The sequence below is a fragment of the Suricata suricatta genome, chromosome 9 (assembly GCF_006229205.1).
Source record: "Suricata suricatta isolate VVHF042 chromosome 9, meerkat_22Aug2017_6uvM2_HiC, whole genome shotgun sequence".
NCBI lineage: Eukaryota > Metazoa > Chordata > Mammalia > Carnivora > Herpestidae > Suricata > Suricata suricatta.
This window is the reverse complement of record NC_043708.1, coordinates 81,925,418-81,943,425: the sequence shown is the minus strand read 5'-3', so window position 1 is coordinate 81,943,425 and position 18,008 is coordinate 81,925,418. Positions and strand designations below refer to the sequence as shown.

General features: G+C 37.4%; 1 protein-coding gene across 14 annotated transcripts in view; it reads right to left on the bottom strand.

Moving 5' to 3' along the window:
* MGA (MAX dimerization protein MGA) overlaps positions 1-18,008 on the bottom strand; it is a 93,032-nt gene that overhangs the window by 21,450 nt on the left and 53,574 nt on the right. For 7 of the 14 annotated variants that reach the window (XM_029950297.1, XM_029950296.1, XM_029950293.1 and 4 more), the window contains 6 exons: positions 9,168-9,394; positions 7,898-8,074; positions 7,219-7,291; positions 4,966-5,480; positions 2,259-2,556; positions 346-972 (listed from right to left, as the gene is read on the bottom strand). In XM_029950297.1, the coding sequence (XP_029806157.1) occupies positions 346-972; positions 2,259-2,556; positions 4,966-5,480; positions 7,219-7,291; positions 7,898-8,074; positions 9,168-9,394 (1,917 nt within the window). The remainder of the gene's footprint in view (positions 1-345; positions 973-2,258; positions 2,557-4,965; positions 5,481-7,218; positions 7,292-7,897; positions 8,075-9,167; positions 9,395-18,008) is intronic. The other 7 variants (XM_029950299.1, XM_029950300.1, XM_029950305.1 and 4 more) reach the window with 6 other exon arrangements.

Below are 18,008 nucleotides of genomic sequence, written 5' to 3'. Positions count from 1 at the left end.
GAGTATTTTTTAATATCCTGAGAAAATCTCCAACCCCAGTAAACCACATGTCAAGGCTGTTCAATTTATCTCCAATGTAAAGTTGGGGTGCCTGGATGGCTCAGTCAGTTAAGAGCCATTCTGGATTTCAGCCTAGGTCATGATCTCCCTGTCTGTGAGACGGAGACCCATGTCAGAGTCTGTGTTGACAGCATGGAGAATACTTGGGATTCTCTTTCTCCCTCTTTCCCTAGCCCTCCCCAGCTCGCATCCCCCCCTACCAAAATAAATAAACATTAAAAAAAAAACCCATAAAGTTAGATTAACAGCTGTATGGTAAACCAGCTAGTAACATCTACGCCTTACCTGGTCTCTGGCTCACTGGTGGACTCCCATCAATTCCCGAGAGTATAATGGGAACAGAGCCCAGAGATGAAGTTGGTGTGGTCACCATGGAGGAAGATGCAGCTGTGGTCACCACGACTACGGAGGTGGAGGCAGTGGAAGCAACAGGAAGAGTTATAGTTGGAGGAGATGCTACCAAAGACTTAGGAAAAGCAACTGAAGCCACAGGGGTAGTTATCCCAGTCGTTTTGATAAGGTTCACAGTGGCTGTAGACTGGGTAGGTGTTACAGAGGTACTGGTATTAGTTTCAGAAACCTCAACAACCCCTGCAGTGGTGGCACCAGAAGAATAAGTAGTTTCTTTAATTCCCACGTCAGAAATAGCAGTCATAGGTGTCACAGCAGTAACATTCTCTAAAAATACTTGAGGGGTGGTAGTAGTGACAGCAGCAGTCACAGGGCTGCACACCTGAACTGGCTCAGAAGAAACCACAGGTGTGACGACCATTACTGGAGAAGGTCTGATACTGAACTTCTGTGGCCCTGTTAGGGGTTGGGGTGTGCTAACTCCAGGTATCTTCTGCTGCAGGGCTCCAACTTTACTCATCACAAACTGTGTGAACACACCACCAGGAGAGGGTCGAGCCGCTGCAAATAAAAATTTGCAGGTCAAAAATCTTCAGTTCTCATATTTTATCCTCTTAGTGATTGTGTTTATCAACATTTATTGTGCACCACTGGGTCTAGTTTTATAGGTACTACCTATCTGCAATATACGTGTCAATTTCCACCCACAGAAATCTAACATTTCCCTCAACCCAAACCAAATCCTTAACAATACTAAGAAAGGGAATAAAACTGTGTTCCTACTAAAATTCTTTTGGCTAGGCAATATAGACGAACTGCCAGGACACTAAAAAGATACTGTGCAGCTCACAAATTCATCATCTAAAACAGTGAAGAAAGTAAGATTTTTTCGCCCTCTTAACTTGAAACAGGTTTTCACCACTTCCTCCTGTCCCAGCACCTCCACCTCTTTATTATTGTTGTCCTCCTATAAAACAGTTAAGTTTTACGTATTCCTAAAATGTATATGGTTTTCAAAAGACGGCAAGATAGGACTGAAAACCACTAGTTAAAGCTATTTTTTTTCAAAAAGGTCAAATGGGCTCTTTTTAAGGCATACAATGCTTGTCCTCCATCTTCACACAACTCTAGCATTCAGCCAGATTTCAATTTCCCATGAGAGGAATAAGAATACAGCAACAGACACTTTTACTTAATAATCCTAAACAGATTTGAAATAACAAAAAGAATTCAATAAACCAACTACATATACTCTAAATACTAAATCACAAATGCTTTCAAGAAGGTAATTTATTAACAGATTTAGCACTGAAATGTTAAACAAAAGAGGTTTTCATTCATAGAACAAGGATGAACACATTAAAGCAATGCTTTCATACTTGTTTTACAAGAGCTTTTATTCTAAGCCTATACCACTAACTCAACTCACTGATTTGCTAGCTCCTTGGTTTCATGAGTTCAAGGAACATACATGTAATTGGTTACAAAAATACTAGTGCCTTTAAAAAAAAAAAAATACTAGTGCCCATAAAAGAAACACCAAGTTAAGTAAAGTACTTAAGAATATGTTTTTCTTTTCTAAAAAACAAAATTAAAAACCGAAGTCTTTTCTATAATTATAAAACGAGTCTAAAACTCTAGAAATAATTTTAACTATTCAATTTATCTAGTATCATAGGTCATCAGGAAGTTATCAAAAAGAGAAAAAATTCAGGCAAGACAGACATCAAGAATAAGAATAATGCCAAATTCTTCATTTCTCTAATTTTCACAAACTCCATACCTGTATCCACTGGTCAAGCACCAAGGCCCAGGGCTTTCTAAAAGATACATACAGTCCAACTTACCAATTGGTCTTTTTGCTGGGACAAATGCCTTCAGATTCTTCCCAGGGCGATTTGTTGTAGCGCCGGAGGAGGATGCCGTTTTGCAATTGGATGTTGAAGGCAACAGGGTACGTGGTTTCCTGGATGCAGCCACCTTGGCATTGGATGCTACCTTGGAGATGACAGTACTGAGGGTTGAGAGGTCCAGGACTGAGGGTCGCAACCTGCCTGTGATATAAGCAGCTAGCCTATTGGCTGGATGCAATGCCCCCATCTGTCCCAATAGCAACTTAGCCTGCGGGTAACTCTTACCATTAACCTGAAACAAGTGGCAAAGAGAAATTCTGTAAAGATAAAATTCTCTTGCTAACTTAATCTCCCTTGACAGGGGTTTCATTTTCACATGGTTTTAAAAGTCTATTTTTCAGATGTAAAGGGAAAAAGAAATGGACTTTTTCCATTTGGCATATAATCTGAGTAATTAGAAGGTGAAAATAGAAAGCTGCCATCTACTATTCTGAACTAATCTCTTCATTTGGGGTAGTTCGGAAACCGAATCTTAAAAATTCATCACATCTGCTCTTAGAGATGTGAGAGACACAATCAAATCTAAGGAATCATCCAACTATTTTACTTAATAAGCAATTATTCTTAAACTATTAACAATCAGCAAAAACTGTGTCTCACAGAATCTCTCTGGAAAAAACAGGGAGGCACAATGAAGCCCTCTCTCACAAGGGTCCTTTTAAGCATCCTTCATATTTGAAAAGTAAAGGTGAGTCTACTTTTATAAGAAAACCATCATTATAATAGCTAATCCACAAGGTCCCCTCAGTTTTCAAAAAACTCAATTTTAAAGATATTGTCCTCTCTTGAACAAAACTTAACTCAAGATAATGCTAGGAGAAACTGAATTCTAATTTTAGGAACAATCACTGAACCATCAGAAGAAAATAATCAATAACTAATTATGATTTTTCATTTCCATGGGGCGACTGGGTGGCTCAGTCAGTTAAGCAATTGACTTCAGCTCAGGTCATTATCTCACATTTTGAGTTCAAGTCCTGTGTCTAACTCTTGTGCTGACAGCTCAGAGCCTGGAGCCTGCTTTGGATTCTGTGTCTCCCTCTCTCTCTGGCCCCCTCCCACTAACGTTCCCTCTCTCACTCTTTCTCTCAAAATATAACATTAAGAAAAAAATTTTTTTAATAAGAAAGATTTTTCTCTGCTGCCTGAGTTGATTGATATACTACCCATCTGGGGCAGCAAGATTGTTTTAAAAAATAAAGAACAAAAACTTCCCAAGTTCCTTACCCATGTTCTCAAAGTTCCTAGACTTGAGAAGACATCCTTTTCTGTCCCTCCTATCCATCATTTAAAAGGAGGAGAGGGTGAAGTGTGGTGGAGAAACTCTTCTCGAAATTAACAGGAAATCACTACAGAGAATAGCTAGAGCAAGCCACTCTCTCTTCAAAGACACAAAACCAATTATTCTTTATTATGTAAGTGAAACTGTGATTATTCCCAGATAGATTCAGGGACACCTCTGCTTTGAATGTGACAGAAAGGAGGTGATCTTTCCAGCCTAAAGGAAATTTTACTATCATTTTTGAGGGTCTCTAGAAGTCTAGGCCAGATACCCCTATTTGCTCCTTTGGGACTTGCTCTGAAGACTATTCAACAGTTTTCCCAAAGCCTGCATTACAGTGACTTGACTGCTTATACAAGTTCACATTTTATGGTGGCTTTCTGAGTTCTAGACAGGAGAGAAGAACATAAATTTCTACACCTTTATTTTAATGGATCAAGTGTCCCTAGAAATGAGCTCAGGTAAGTCTCTGTTCTCAAAGTTATCAATCAATAAATGGAAGGAAGAAGAAAACATTGTTCTCATTATTAGGAGTTTAAGAAATACCAACAGAAGCAGTTATATAGCATCATCAAGAATAAACTGCAATAAAAAGTTTTTAAGTAAATAGATCATTCATATTATTAATGAAATAGTCCTCAGCCCAGGGAAGTGGTCAAGGTACTAAAGTCAAGTAACCTTAGCAAGACTGTCAGACATTTCCATACATTTGCTACTCTGATATAAAAGTGCATTTAATGTTACTAAGAGGAGAAAACCTTTTTACTGTAATTACGTTTTAATTCAAAACCTTTCTTTGCAAAGATTTTCTAGATACCAATGTAATTTTACTAATATAACCTCCCTGAATTACTAAACAGCAAGGACATATTTAATACTATACAATGATTAGCAAAAATCCTATGGAGCAAATAAAGGGGGGGGGAATAAACTGTGGCTCAATTTTTTAAAGTTTTGAGTGACACCTTACAAAATTAAAATTTTCTCCTAGTTTCCAAACATATACTGCCACTTAAAATCAATTTCATTTTGTTTTCTTTTGAAAGCTACGTGCTAATAATAATCCCAAAAAACTAGACTGAACCCCTTACTCTTAGTTGTCAAAGTATCACTAGATCCCAAGCAATAAAGATGTAAAAGTAGGAACTTCCTGAGACTAGACATAAAATCATATGCTAATACAGGGCTCAAAAATTCACTCTAGGTATGTATCTAACCTAGGCCTATTTAAAAAAAGGTATTTTGTCACCCAGTTCCCAGGAAATGTGAAGATAAATGATATAAAGCCCACAAAGGGCTCTGAAAAATCAAGATGTTACCTAAGTATTGTGCTACATCCAGATTAAAGATAATTCTCACCTGGATAAGCCCAGATGTGCTTGAACTGGGTTTACGCTTATAGGCCACAAGCTTCCCTGCAGGAGAAAGCCCTGCATAAAAAGGCAGACCTTTGCCTCCATGTAATCTCTCCCTTACTGAATCCAGGGCATCTGTCTGCACAGGAGAGATATCATCCATTTTCCCAGGGGATAATGGACCATCAGGAGTCTCTGATCCAGATTTCTCAGCCACATCATCTTGGTCTTGACATGATGGCATAGAGATTTTCACACGAGAAGAATAAACAGGAGGGTTCTTCTCACCCCGGCTCTTTCGCTGAGAAGCCAACTCAATGATGAAGCTGCCCACCTTAAGTGATTGTGGCATGTTGCTATTGATGTGCTGGGATAAGATGCTCAAAATCTTGTTCCGATCCTCCTCCCAGTTGCAGTCTGAGATGATTTCTATCAGTTTAGTGGGACCACCTGGTGACCTCTGGCGCACATAGGAAGTAGAGGATTCCCCTTCATTGCAGGAAGACTTCCAGCTTCTTTCTGATAAAGAAATGAAAGACATCTCTGCATCACAGCATTTTGCACCGAACTTTGAAAAACTCTTATTTTCCTTAGGTTCTCAGAAAAGTGCCAGGCCCTCGAAATTGAACAAGTTGTCTAGTGTCTGAATCCCATGTACTTTCAGTGGTAATTTAACACTCATAATTTGGGACTTTTTCAAGAAAAAAAAATAGAAATATTCCAGAGAATCAGATTATGATATGATACTTCATTGTCTGCGGTCTCCAATAATTTTTTAAATTAACTGATTGATTGATTGACTGATTTAGAGAGAGCCACCACGCATGTGTACGCCCATGTGGGGAAGAGGCCGACAGAGAGAGGGAGAAAGAATCCCAAGCAGCCTCCATACCCCAGCAGTGCAGAGCCCTATGCAGGGCTTGAACCCACAAACTGTGAGACCATGACCTGAGCCAAAGTCAGACACTTAAACAAGTGAGCCACACAGGCACCCCTGGGGTCTCCAAAAAAAAAAAAAAGGAAGTCCCACCTTAAGACTGTTCTAAACGCCATGACTTTTTTTTTTTAAAGGATTATTTGTGTGTTTTGAGAGAAACAGAGCAGAAGCAGGGAAAGGGGCAGAGAAAGGAGGAGAATCCCAAGCAGCTCTGCACTAACAAGACACAGAGTTCAAACTCACTGCACAGAGCCTGACACAGGGCTCAAACTCAGAAAACTATGAGATCATAACCTGAAACAAAACCAAGAGTCAGAAGCTTAACTGACTAAGCCTCTCAGGTGCTGGAAAAGCTATGACTATTATATTAGAAAGTGTTATCTTGCAAACAAAGCATGACCTATAACCAAGGTTAGGAATATTTGGTATAGTTTAGTGCTCTGCTATCCATATAGCAAAGTAAAGACACTTGCAAGATGTTTTATAACATGTGATGGGTAGAGTCAATCCTAAAGAACAATAAGAGAGAGAACACTGTGGTTTAAAAAAAAAAAAAGATGTGATCTACCTCTAGTTTCTACTGCAAATACTTCTGAATTACTTCTGTGCCTCTAAGATATGATTGTGCCATTTCTACATTGTATGCAGTTCATTTAGGTATTTATATTCGTGGCAACATGTTAACTAGATGTCTGTTTTTCTAGACTGCTGAATTTCTACAGTCTCCCAATCAATGTGCTAATTACAAATATGTTGGATACAGATCCCCTCAGCCTTCAAGGTGGTTGTGTTCTCAGGCAGATTCTCTCCACTACAGCAGTCCATATAATCTCAGTATATGATAAAAACACTATCACTTTGTATATCAAGCCATTAAAAAAAAAAAAGTTGGGAAGTACTGCTTCTGTCTGAATTGTTAAGAAGCCAAACTAAAAACAAACAGGTAATGCCACCGACACTACCTCTCATTACAGTAATTCTAGCCTCTGACAGTAAATTAGTAATATTCCCTCCTTTCCCCCACGGTGGCAGCTACTGAGAACTTGAGGGAAATTTTCAATAATGATGCCAATGTTGCTGAGACTTGGAAAGAGGTTTTAAAAAACCTCATCCTAAATGTCTCTTGCAACAACCCACCATATCAACATGAATGAATTTTATATCTTAGGAGTGATAAACAGACCAATTAACAGGAAAGGACTTAACTATTTTTTACAGAAGCATGAAAAGGGGTAGGTAAAAATATTCTAGATTGAAAGGTTTGGTATGTGTACCACCCATAATTACTCTATAATGCAAAGACTTATTTTTAATACAGACCTTGCGATTTCTCAGAATCATCCTCTAGATCACAGGTAATTGGTTTCAAGGGCTGCTGTTCAGAATCAGGCTCCTAAAGAAGGGAATAACACAAATATTTCAACACAGAATTATCATCAATAAAGATAAGAACATAAACATTAAGTCTCTCAAAGAAGCCTGAAACAGCAGAAAGATTTAAGTGGCAACAGCTTCACTTCTATACACACAGTTGCATTAATATCAATATTATACAACCCTCGGCAAAACCAAGTATCCTTGCTCTCTAATGTCCTTTGACAGTACTGAGTCATCAAATTTACACCACACTTTATAGTGTATTCTAGTAAAGAAGGAAAACTATTTGATGTTTAATGGAACAAGTTTCAGTTATTTAGAAAATTCACTAATGCAGAAGGATATAAATCCAAGTAGTTGCAGACAAATAATTTAATAAAAAACAAAAATGTTTGTATTTTTAAAAATTACTTTAGCATCAGAAAGATTAGTACTTTAAATAACTTAAAGGGACTGTCCTCTAGAAGAGGTTCACAGAAAAACAAACTGGTAAGTACATCATGTAAGACTTTTCTGCTCCATAAGAATTACTCTAAATTATTCTCATAGTAAGGTTAATTCTAAATACCAGCAACAGGTTAATGGAAGTTAAAAAAGACAAATTATGCAGTAATTAATTCACCTTTACACTACAGTTCTCAGGACTAGACTGACATGAGCCCTGCTGCTGAAATGATGGGGATGGTGACGGTGACGGTTGTCTCTGTTCCTCTTTCTTCCGTTCGTATACTCGAACGCGGGCACAAGTCATCATACTTTCAAAGTACAAGTAGACTGGATCCTTGTCCTCTTCCCGAATCTGCAAGTTTCATACAAAACATTCCATATACTAGAGGAAAAAACTATGCTAGACTCCAAAAGGAAAAGGATGTTTAAACGTTATTTCTGTACAACATTTGAAATTTTTAAATGCAAACTTTAACAAGTACAGTTAATATGGGTGGTATCTTTGACAGTCAGAAAAAATTTGATTCTTTATCAAGAAATTTGAGATTCCATTAGAGCAGCCCTTCTCAAATTATCTGAAATGAAGGATACACTTCTTAATTATCAGTCCAACATAGACTGTTCCTTTTGTAAAATAAGTTTCTAGAAAAACAAAAGATATGTAAAAACAAGCCCAAGTTTTTTAGTAGTAGATTTAATACACATAAAATTACTCTATCAAGTTGCTGTAAAAAGTTTCTAAATATTCACTCTTATTTTCTATACTTATTTCATCAGACTCATAATAAATAGTTTTGGATCAGCACTAAGACCAGCACAGAGACCACATTGAATAGCATTGTACTAAAGCGCCTTTCTTCAATTTAATGTACTTGGAAGACTGAAATGAATTTAATAATCAGAAAGGTTTAAGCTCTTAACAGAAGCATCAGCTCTTTGACCTATCAATCTTCATAGTCATGTATCAACAATTATTTTAAATCCTGAACTTTACTGTTACCTGTTTATAAAGAAATTAGCTTTAAAAAGAGTAACTTCTTAAAACTTTTCTTAATGCTTTTCCTATTAACAATATGTAGTACATCTCAATTAATTATTCTATACTATAGGAATAAGAAGTTTCTTCAAAAGGCTTTTTTCTCCCCTCTCCCTTAAAAATTTGCTAGTCATGTTTAAAAACAAATCAAAACAAACAAAACCCCACAACTTAGTATGATCTTCTTGAAAAGAGATTTGTCTGTCCTTAAGAATTACTACCATCCACTCTACTTTTACAGCTCTGGGCCCGCAATTAAGCTGATTAAATCAGAAAGGCCAATGGCTTGCAGACATATTACTTGAAAGCATAATGATTCACAGAATATAAACCAAAAATCTGGTTGAAATCCATTATCTTTACAAACAATATTTGTAGCTTGCAATAAAAGATGAAACTCTGGGCTTACCACAGGATTGGGTTTGGGAGTATATGCCCGTGCAGGTTTAATTCCAGTGAGCAGTTTGCCCTTCACAGTAGTAGGTAAAACTTCTGGCTGAGGCAACAATAATGGCTTCATAGGCTCAATGACAGAAGGCGTTGGTATATAAACTGGCTCTGGATCTACTTCACCTTCTACTTTCACCCATAATGGGTAATGTCGAACAGGCTGTTCAGGCTCTGTTTCACATATAGCTTAACAAAAAGAAGGATAAGATTTCAGGTGCCTTTAGCAACAAAAGTTCAGAGGCACAGCCAAAACAAAATGTGCTTCCTCAGAGAAAGCAGTAACTCATTAAAACTGTAAGAGTTACCTTAAGATGGTGACCAAGTGGCCATTTTGCTGTGGGTCGGAGAAAAACACCGTACACCGACGACCCCACCCCTCACCTGCAGACCTGGAATGTCCTGCACCAGTTTGAAAACAGCCAATCATGAAGCCCCAGCTTCCCATCACCCTGACAGAGGAGGCAACCTATCCCATCCTGCTAAAGTGCCCTAATTGGGTGGTCTGCCCTCCTAGGACCGGACCGGAAGTCTTTCACCCATAAAATACCTCACCCCTCCCGTTCCAGGCGCAACTTCCCTGACTCCCCACTCCCAAAGTTATGGAACCTCCCTCACCCGGGAATCGCAGATCCCAATAAAGGCTTTCTTGGCTCCATAACTTGGTCTCTTTCTTTCCTCACATCTCTGCCTCCATCTATTAAATCTTACAAAAACAATCTAACAGATATCCCTTAAAAAATCTTTCGTTGCCATCATACACCTTAATTTATTCATCTATTAACCAAATATGTGTTGAATATCTATTGCAAATCAGATACTGTTTTAGGCACTAGAGTGAACATAGGTAGCTATGAAGAAAACAAAGTTTTCTTTGCCCTTGTAGAGTGTGCAATCCAGTAGGAGAAAACAAATTTAACATTTAATATCAAGTTATGATAAGCTCCACACAGAAAAACATAGCAGGGTAAGGGATGAAGAGTTAACAGATGCTATTAGATTTAACATGATCAGAAAAGGCCTTCTCTGTTATCCTGAAAAAATAATCATTCTATACTACACATCTTAATTTTATAAATAAAGCAATAAATATTTATTGAACTTTACTACATACCTATTTTAAACACTTAAAATATGTTTTAGCTCATTTAACTGTCACAATAGCCCTAAAGACATTCTGAGGTTCATTCACAGTCCAACAAGAGGCAGAACCACGATCAAACATAGTCTATCTGCCTCCAGAAACACAGCTTGTTACTTTGACTTCTGATAACATGTATTCAAAAGACAGCGTGATCTCAGCAAAGAAGCAAAAACAGATCAATGGAAAAACAATGAAATCAGAGACAAAATCATACTAACAAGAAGGTCTACACAAAGTAAAACATGTATTATTACTTAATCAAATTAAATGGAGGATCCAGGTTAAGAGACAGCTGGCTTTATTCTCTAAGCAAACTGCTCATTCCCAAAAAGACAGCAGTAGAGAAACAAAGACTGTATTTTGCATTTTAATGGTCAATCCTTAGAGAGGATATGGCTGGTTCTAAATCTAAGATCCAAAACCCTTGCCTACAGTCACCTAAAAGGATCCATTAAATAGTTACAGTTACACTTCTGCTCAGGTCATGATCTCACGTTTCATGAGTCCAAGCCCTGCATAGGGCTGGATGCTGACAGCTCAGAGCATGGATCCTGCTTCAGATTCTGTGTCTTCCTCTCTCTCTGGACCTCTCTCCGCCCACCCCCACCCCCAAAATAAATTAACATTTAAAAAGTTAAAATCAAATACTTAGCTCAATTAATCTTTCATAACAAACCAGAAATCGAAATTGCAACCTGTTTTCATAAAGTATATTTTTGTTCTGAACATTAAGACTTCACTAATAAACAAGTATCTAAAGGGTTCCTAAGGCTAACATCATTCAGAGCATAACCACAAAATGTTGAATATGAGTAAAATAGAGTAAAATCTTCAGAGCTACAAAGTGATTGACCCACGTATTTAGCTAGTTATAGCAGTCTCTGTGTAGGTAGATAAGGTTAGGGATCCCAGAGGAAAAAAAGACTGGACATGGCTTTCTTAACATAAGGTAAGTCATTTTAGGCCCCCATTTTTTATCTATGCCCTGTCAGCAATGCTTGTCCATGGCACACTTCTTGCAGAATTTCTTAGGTGTTGAATTAGCAAGAAATGCAAAAAACCTCCATTGTTAAGGATTTTAAGGGAACAGAGAGAATGGAAAAGCTGGTCTCTACCAGTCCAGGAAATAGGTGAACCGTATGAGAGACAGTAAATCAATGGTAAAATTCTCAGTGCTGTTTCCAAATTAAACACTGACCAGTAACACATTCTTGAGTTGTTTTTTAAAGGATTTAAACCCCTTTGAGCACTCTAAAAGCAGACTAATGAGAGGTTGATGATGCCAACCCTTACTGACCCTCATGCTTCAGTCAACTAGGACCTGGATCCTGTCAATTTAGGATGACTTTTACCCCAATTCTACACAGATCTCTCCTTTGTCACACCCCCTTCACAAATATGCCTGTGCCCTTAGCTTAAAACTTCCCCAATTTTGTTGTTCAAGCTGACATTGCTTTAGGAATTTAGGAATATTCCTGCCATTCTCCTTACCTGTTGCAAGTATAATCCTTTCCTTCCCTGTTCTTTTGTTCTTTGGCTTATGTATTTTATTTTGGGTGGACAACCAGAAAGATGCAAACCCAGTTTTGAGTAACATCTATTATCCAATTTTTATAACCTCGTTCATTTTATCACATACATTATTCACAGAAGCTTCTAACACCCTAGTATTCATGTATTTGAACATCTACTTGTATCAGACTTTGCAGGTACAAAAAGGAACAGAATGACAAAAATTCTGCCTTCATGGAGCTTACATTTAAGTTGGGGGAAGAAGGCAAGACACACAATAAACAAGACAAATAACGAAAATGTGTTGGGTTGTGGTAAGAGCTTATGAAGAGAAAAAAAGGAGACAGGAAATTAGTAATGTATAGTGATAATTATAGGTCTATGTATTTTGAGGGAGGAGTGTTGCACTTTTAAAAAGGGTAACCAGGGTTGCTTTCACAATGAAAATGGATATGTACAAAGGATCTACCACTAATTTGATGATAACTTTATTGTTTAGTGTTGCTATTTATTTCATACACATATTAAATCTATTATAAAAATAAAATTTGATGATAACATTATTGTTTAGTGTTGCTATTTATTTCATACACATATTAAATCTAATTTGATGATAACTTTATTGTTTAGTGTTGCTATTTATTTCATACACATATTAAATCTATTATAAAAATAAAAGTGCCTTCAGGGCAAACACTATAGCCTTTGACCTCTTTCAATCTCTTTTAAGGTTAATTTTCTAAGCCTCTGTTAAGTAAGGATTATATTAAGGTTCCTTTTCAACTTTTTCTTTTGAAAATAGCTACAAAATATGTAGCACAGTACATTTTCACATAATGTCCTAAAGAAATGAATTTCTCATTTTTAACTAATCAAGTGTATTAATATTTAATGATTGTTTTCTTGTTATACTTACATCTTTTCCTAATGTGAGATAATACATATATTCTTACATATTATCTTATGAGAGTTGGATCACTTAGCTTTCCACAATTAGGTCTATAATCTCAGACATTATTTCTATGTATAATGAAATAAATGAAGTTTTGCTTCTTTCCATGTGGTCATTCAATGAGTATACCACAGTTCTGAAATCATCCTTTCCATATTCCTCTGCCATTTTTCCCAAGCTAAGTGTCCATATATGTCCATATATGTCCATACATGTCTGAATCCACTGTAACCTCTCCATTCTGTTCTACTTTCCTATTTATTTACTCTCAAGCCAGTATCACCCTGTACTACATATGGTCATTTAATCAGTTCTGACATTCAATACAGCAAATTCTCCCACACTGTCACTATTGAAGATTACCCTGGCTATTTCTAGGCCCTTTGAATTTCTATGTACGTTTTACAACTAGCTTCGCAAGTTTCACATAAAAATCTGTCGGATTTTGATTAGATTGCAATGAAATTACTAATAAAAATGAGAAGTAACACTTTTATAATATTCAGTTTCACTTGCTACCCACCCCTGAAAATCAGGAATGGACATTGAGGGGTGCCTGGGTAACTCAGTTGGTTAAGCATCTGACTTCGGTTCAGGTCATGATCTCGCATTTCAGGAGTTTGAGCCCCATGTCAGGCTCTGTGCTGACAGCTCAGATTCTGTGTGTGTGTGTGTGTGTGTGTGTGTGTCTCTCTCTCTCTCTCTCTCTCTCTCTCTCAAAAATAAACATTAAGGAAAAAATGGACATTGAAAGGATTCTGGGAGGATGAAAGAACAGGCAGCACCAGGAAATCTGTCTGCCCATTTATACACAATTGCACAGGCAAAATCTGTCTAACTTAACTATTCTGGAATCCTACAGTCTGTTGGAGGCTTGCAACTTCAAGGAAAGACTTGGGACAGTAAATAGTCCTTCACTGTGGTTAATTTCAGCTCTTAGCACAGTAGAAGCTGCCCATTCCCCATCTTTATTATCTCTTCATTATGTCCAGTCACTTAGCAGGTAGAGGCATGTGTGTTCTTGATGTAGTCTGCACAAAGCTTGAGGGAGCCAGTGTGGGCAAAAACAGTCCTATCCTCCAAGTATCAGGGATCTCTGCTCTGACTGCTGATTGCTTCTGATCAGAAGAACAAAAAAGTAGGCAGCCAATGTTGTTGCAACTCCTCCCACTATTGCAAGCCCTTCTTCTTCTGTCTTAAGTGACTTCCAAGGAACTGAAAGAGTCACCCTTCAGTTTCACCCCCTTCAGTTTTTCACTTTTTCCCTTCTGAAGAGTCAGATATTAAAGATAAGGACATCAAAATCAACTGTAAATACAAGGAAAATTAGATGTTGACTATGCATGCCAACAAAAAGGGTCAGAGAAGACCTGTAAACACAAGTTTACATATACTTCAAGATGATCATTAGCACAGACTATCTACAATAATCAAAACAAAACAAAAGCAGTAACAAAGTAATAAATCCTGGAAATCCGGGAAAGAGGAAAATCTGATTCCAGAGATATATTATTAGATTCAAATGTCCAGAGTTGCACAAAACATCACAAGGCATACAAAGAAAGAAGTATAGCCCATTCAAAGAAAAAAAAGAACAACAGAAACTGTCCCTGAAAAAGTGCTAATGGCATAGATGCCAGATAAAGATTTTTTTAAAACTCTCTTAAACATAAGCTCAAAGAAATAAAGATATGGAGAAAGTGAAGAAAATCATGTATGAACAAAATGGAACTATCAATAGAGAGCCTGTAAAGAAACTAAAAAGAAATCCTCATCCAAAAAACTGCTAGAACTGACTAGTGAATTCAACAAAGTCACAGGATATAAAATCATTGTACAGAAGGGGGCCTGGGTGGCTCAGTCAGTTAAGCGTCCAACTTCAGCTCAGGTCATGATCTTACCCTTGGTGGGTTTGAGCCCCACATCAGGCTCTGTGCTGACAACTGGGAACCTGGAGCCGGCTTCATATTCTGTGTCTCCCTGTCTCCCTGCTCCTCCCCTGCACATGCTCTCTCTCTCTCTCTCTCTCAAAAATAAACGTAGAAAATTAAAAAAAAATTCAACGTTCAGAAATCAGCATCATTTCTATACAGCAATAATGAAGAGAAATCAAGGAATCAATACCATTTACAATTGCACCAAAAACCATAACACACCTAGGAATAAACCTAACCAAGAAGATTAAAAGACCTGCCACTGAAAACTATAGAAGTGGAAAAACATTCCATGCTAACGGACTGAAAGAATATTGTTAAAATGTCTATGCTACCCAAAGCAATCTACACATTCAATGCAATCCGTATCAAAGTAATGCCAGCATTTTTCACAGAGCTAGAACAAACAATCCTAAGATATGTATGGAACCAGAAAAGACCCCGAAGAGCCAAAGTAATGCTGAAAAAGAGAAAACCAAAGCTGGAGGCATCACAATTCCACACATTAAGCTGTATTACAAAGCTGTAATCACCAAGACAGTATGGTATTGGCACAAAAACAGACACATAGATCAATGAAACAGAACAGAAAACCCAGAAAAAGACCCACAAATGTATGGCCATTTCTCTGACAAAGCAGGAAAGAATATCCAATAGAAAAAAGACAATCTCTTCAACAAATGGTGCTTCGAAAATTGGGCAGCAAAGTACATAAGAATGAAACTAGACTACTTTCTTACAACCATACACAAAAACTCAAAATGGATGGAAGATCTAAATGTAAGATGGGAAACTATCAAAACTCTACAGAAGAAAACAGGCAACAACCTTTTTGACCTCAGCCAGAGCAACTTCTTACTAGACAGGTCTCAGGAAGCAAGGGAAACGAAAGCAAAAATTAACTATTAGAACCCTAATCAAGATATAAAGTTTCTGCACAGTGAAGGAGACAAACTAAAAGGCAACAAACGAAATGGGAGAAGATATTTGCAAATTACATATCATATAAAAAGGTTAGTATACAAAATCTATAAAGACCTTATCCAACTCAACACCCTAAAAATAATCTAGTGAAGAAATGGGCAAAAATCATGAATAGACAGTTTTCCAAAGGAGACATCCAGATGGCTAACAGACACATGAAAAGGTGCTCAACATAACTCATCATCAAGTAAATACAAATCAAAACCACAATGAGACCGATACCACCTCACATCAGTGGGAAAGGCTACAATTAACAACACAAAAAAACAACAGATGTTGGTAAGGATGTTGAGAAAGGAGAATCTTTTTGCACTGCTGGTGGGAATGCAAATTGGTACAGCCACTCTAGAGAACAGTATGGAGACTTCTCAAAAATTTAAAAATAAAGGGGTGCCTGGGTGGCTCAGTTGGTTAAGCGTCCGGCTTCAACTCAGGTCATGATCTCATGGTTCGAGCCCCATGTTGGGCTCTTTGCTGACAGCTCAGAGCCTGGAGCCTGCTTCAGATTCCGTAATCTCCCTCTCTCTCTGACCCTCCCCTGCTTGTGCTGTCTCTCCTAAAAATAAAATAAAACACATTAAAAACAAAAATTTTTTAAAAATTAAAAATAGAACTACCCTGCAATGCAGCAATTGTACTGTTAGGCATTTACCAAAAGGATACAAAACTACACATTCAAAGGGTACATGCACACACATTCCCCTCTCCCACTGCCCGTGTTTATAGCAGCATTAACAATAACCAAACTATGGAAAGAGACCAAATGTCCATCGACTGATGAATGAATAAAGATGTGGTATATACATACAAGATGGAATATTACTCAGCCATTTAAAAAAGACTGAAATCTTAAAAAAATAAAAGAATGAAATCTTGCTATTTGCAATGACATAGATGAAGCCAGAATGTATTATGCTAAGTGAAATAAGTCAATCAGACAAAGACAAATGCCATGGGACTTCATTCACATGTGGAATTTAAAGAACTAAATTGGGGTGGGGGGTGCCTGGTGGCTCAGTATGTTAAGCATTGAACACTTGATTTTGGCTTAGGTTATGATCCCAGGGTGAGGAGACTGAACCCCATGTCAGAGTCTGCATGAGCATGGAGTCTGCTTAAGATATTTTGTCTCTCCTCCCCACCCCTTTTCTTGCTTGTGCTCTCTCTAAAGATTAAAAAAGAAAAAAGAAACACAACAGATGAACATATGGGAAAGGAAGGAAAAAAGACAAGAGAAGAAAACAAGAGCCTCTTAATGATAAAGAACAAACTGAGGGCTGATGAGGGAGGTGAGTGGGAGATGGGCTAGATAAGGGACAGGTATTAAGCAGGACATTTGTTGTGATGAGCACTGGGTCTCATATGTAAGTGATAAATCACTGAATTCTACTCCTGAAACCAATATTACACTGTATGTTAACTAAAATTTAAGTTAAAAAAAAAGAAGACACTAAATGAAAAGTAAAAAGGCAACTGACAGAATAGGACAAACATCTGCAAAACACATTTTGATAATGGATAATATGCAGAATACATGGAGAACTCCTAAAACTCAAAAACAAAACACAATGCAATTTAACAATGAGGAGAGAATCTGAACAGGCATTTCTTCAAAGAAAATAGGCAAATGGCCAATAAGTACATGAAATGATGCTCAATACTACTAATCATTAAGGAAAATGAAAACCCAAACTACAATGAGATACCACCTCACACTCGTAAGGATGGTTATTATCAAAATAATAATAATAATAATAATTAATATTAAGTGCTGGTGAGGATGTAGAAAAATGAGAACCCTTGGGCCATCTATGTGACTCGGCTGGTTGAGTGTCTGATTTTGGCTCAGGTCATTATCTCACAGTTCCTGAGTTCAAGCCCCATAAGGGGTTGGCTACTGTCAGCACAGAGCCTGCTTTTGACCTTCTGTGTCCCCCTCTCTCTTTCCCCTCCCTCAATTGCACTCTCTCAAAAATAAATTTAAAAACTTAAAAAAAAATTGGAACCCTTGAGCATTGTGAGTGGGACTCTCAAACAGTATGGATGATGTAGAAAACATTAGAACAGTTCCTCCAAAAATTAAAAATAGAATTACACCAGGATGCAGAAATTCCACTTCTGGGTATATACCCAAAAAACTGAAAGCAGGGTCTCAAAGAGATATTTGTACATAGCAGCATAATTCACAAAACAAGGGAGCAATGAGAGGGTCCATCATCAATGGATGAATGGATATGCAAAATGTGGTATAGACACCAATGAAATAATTTTTAGCCT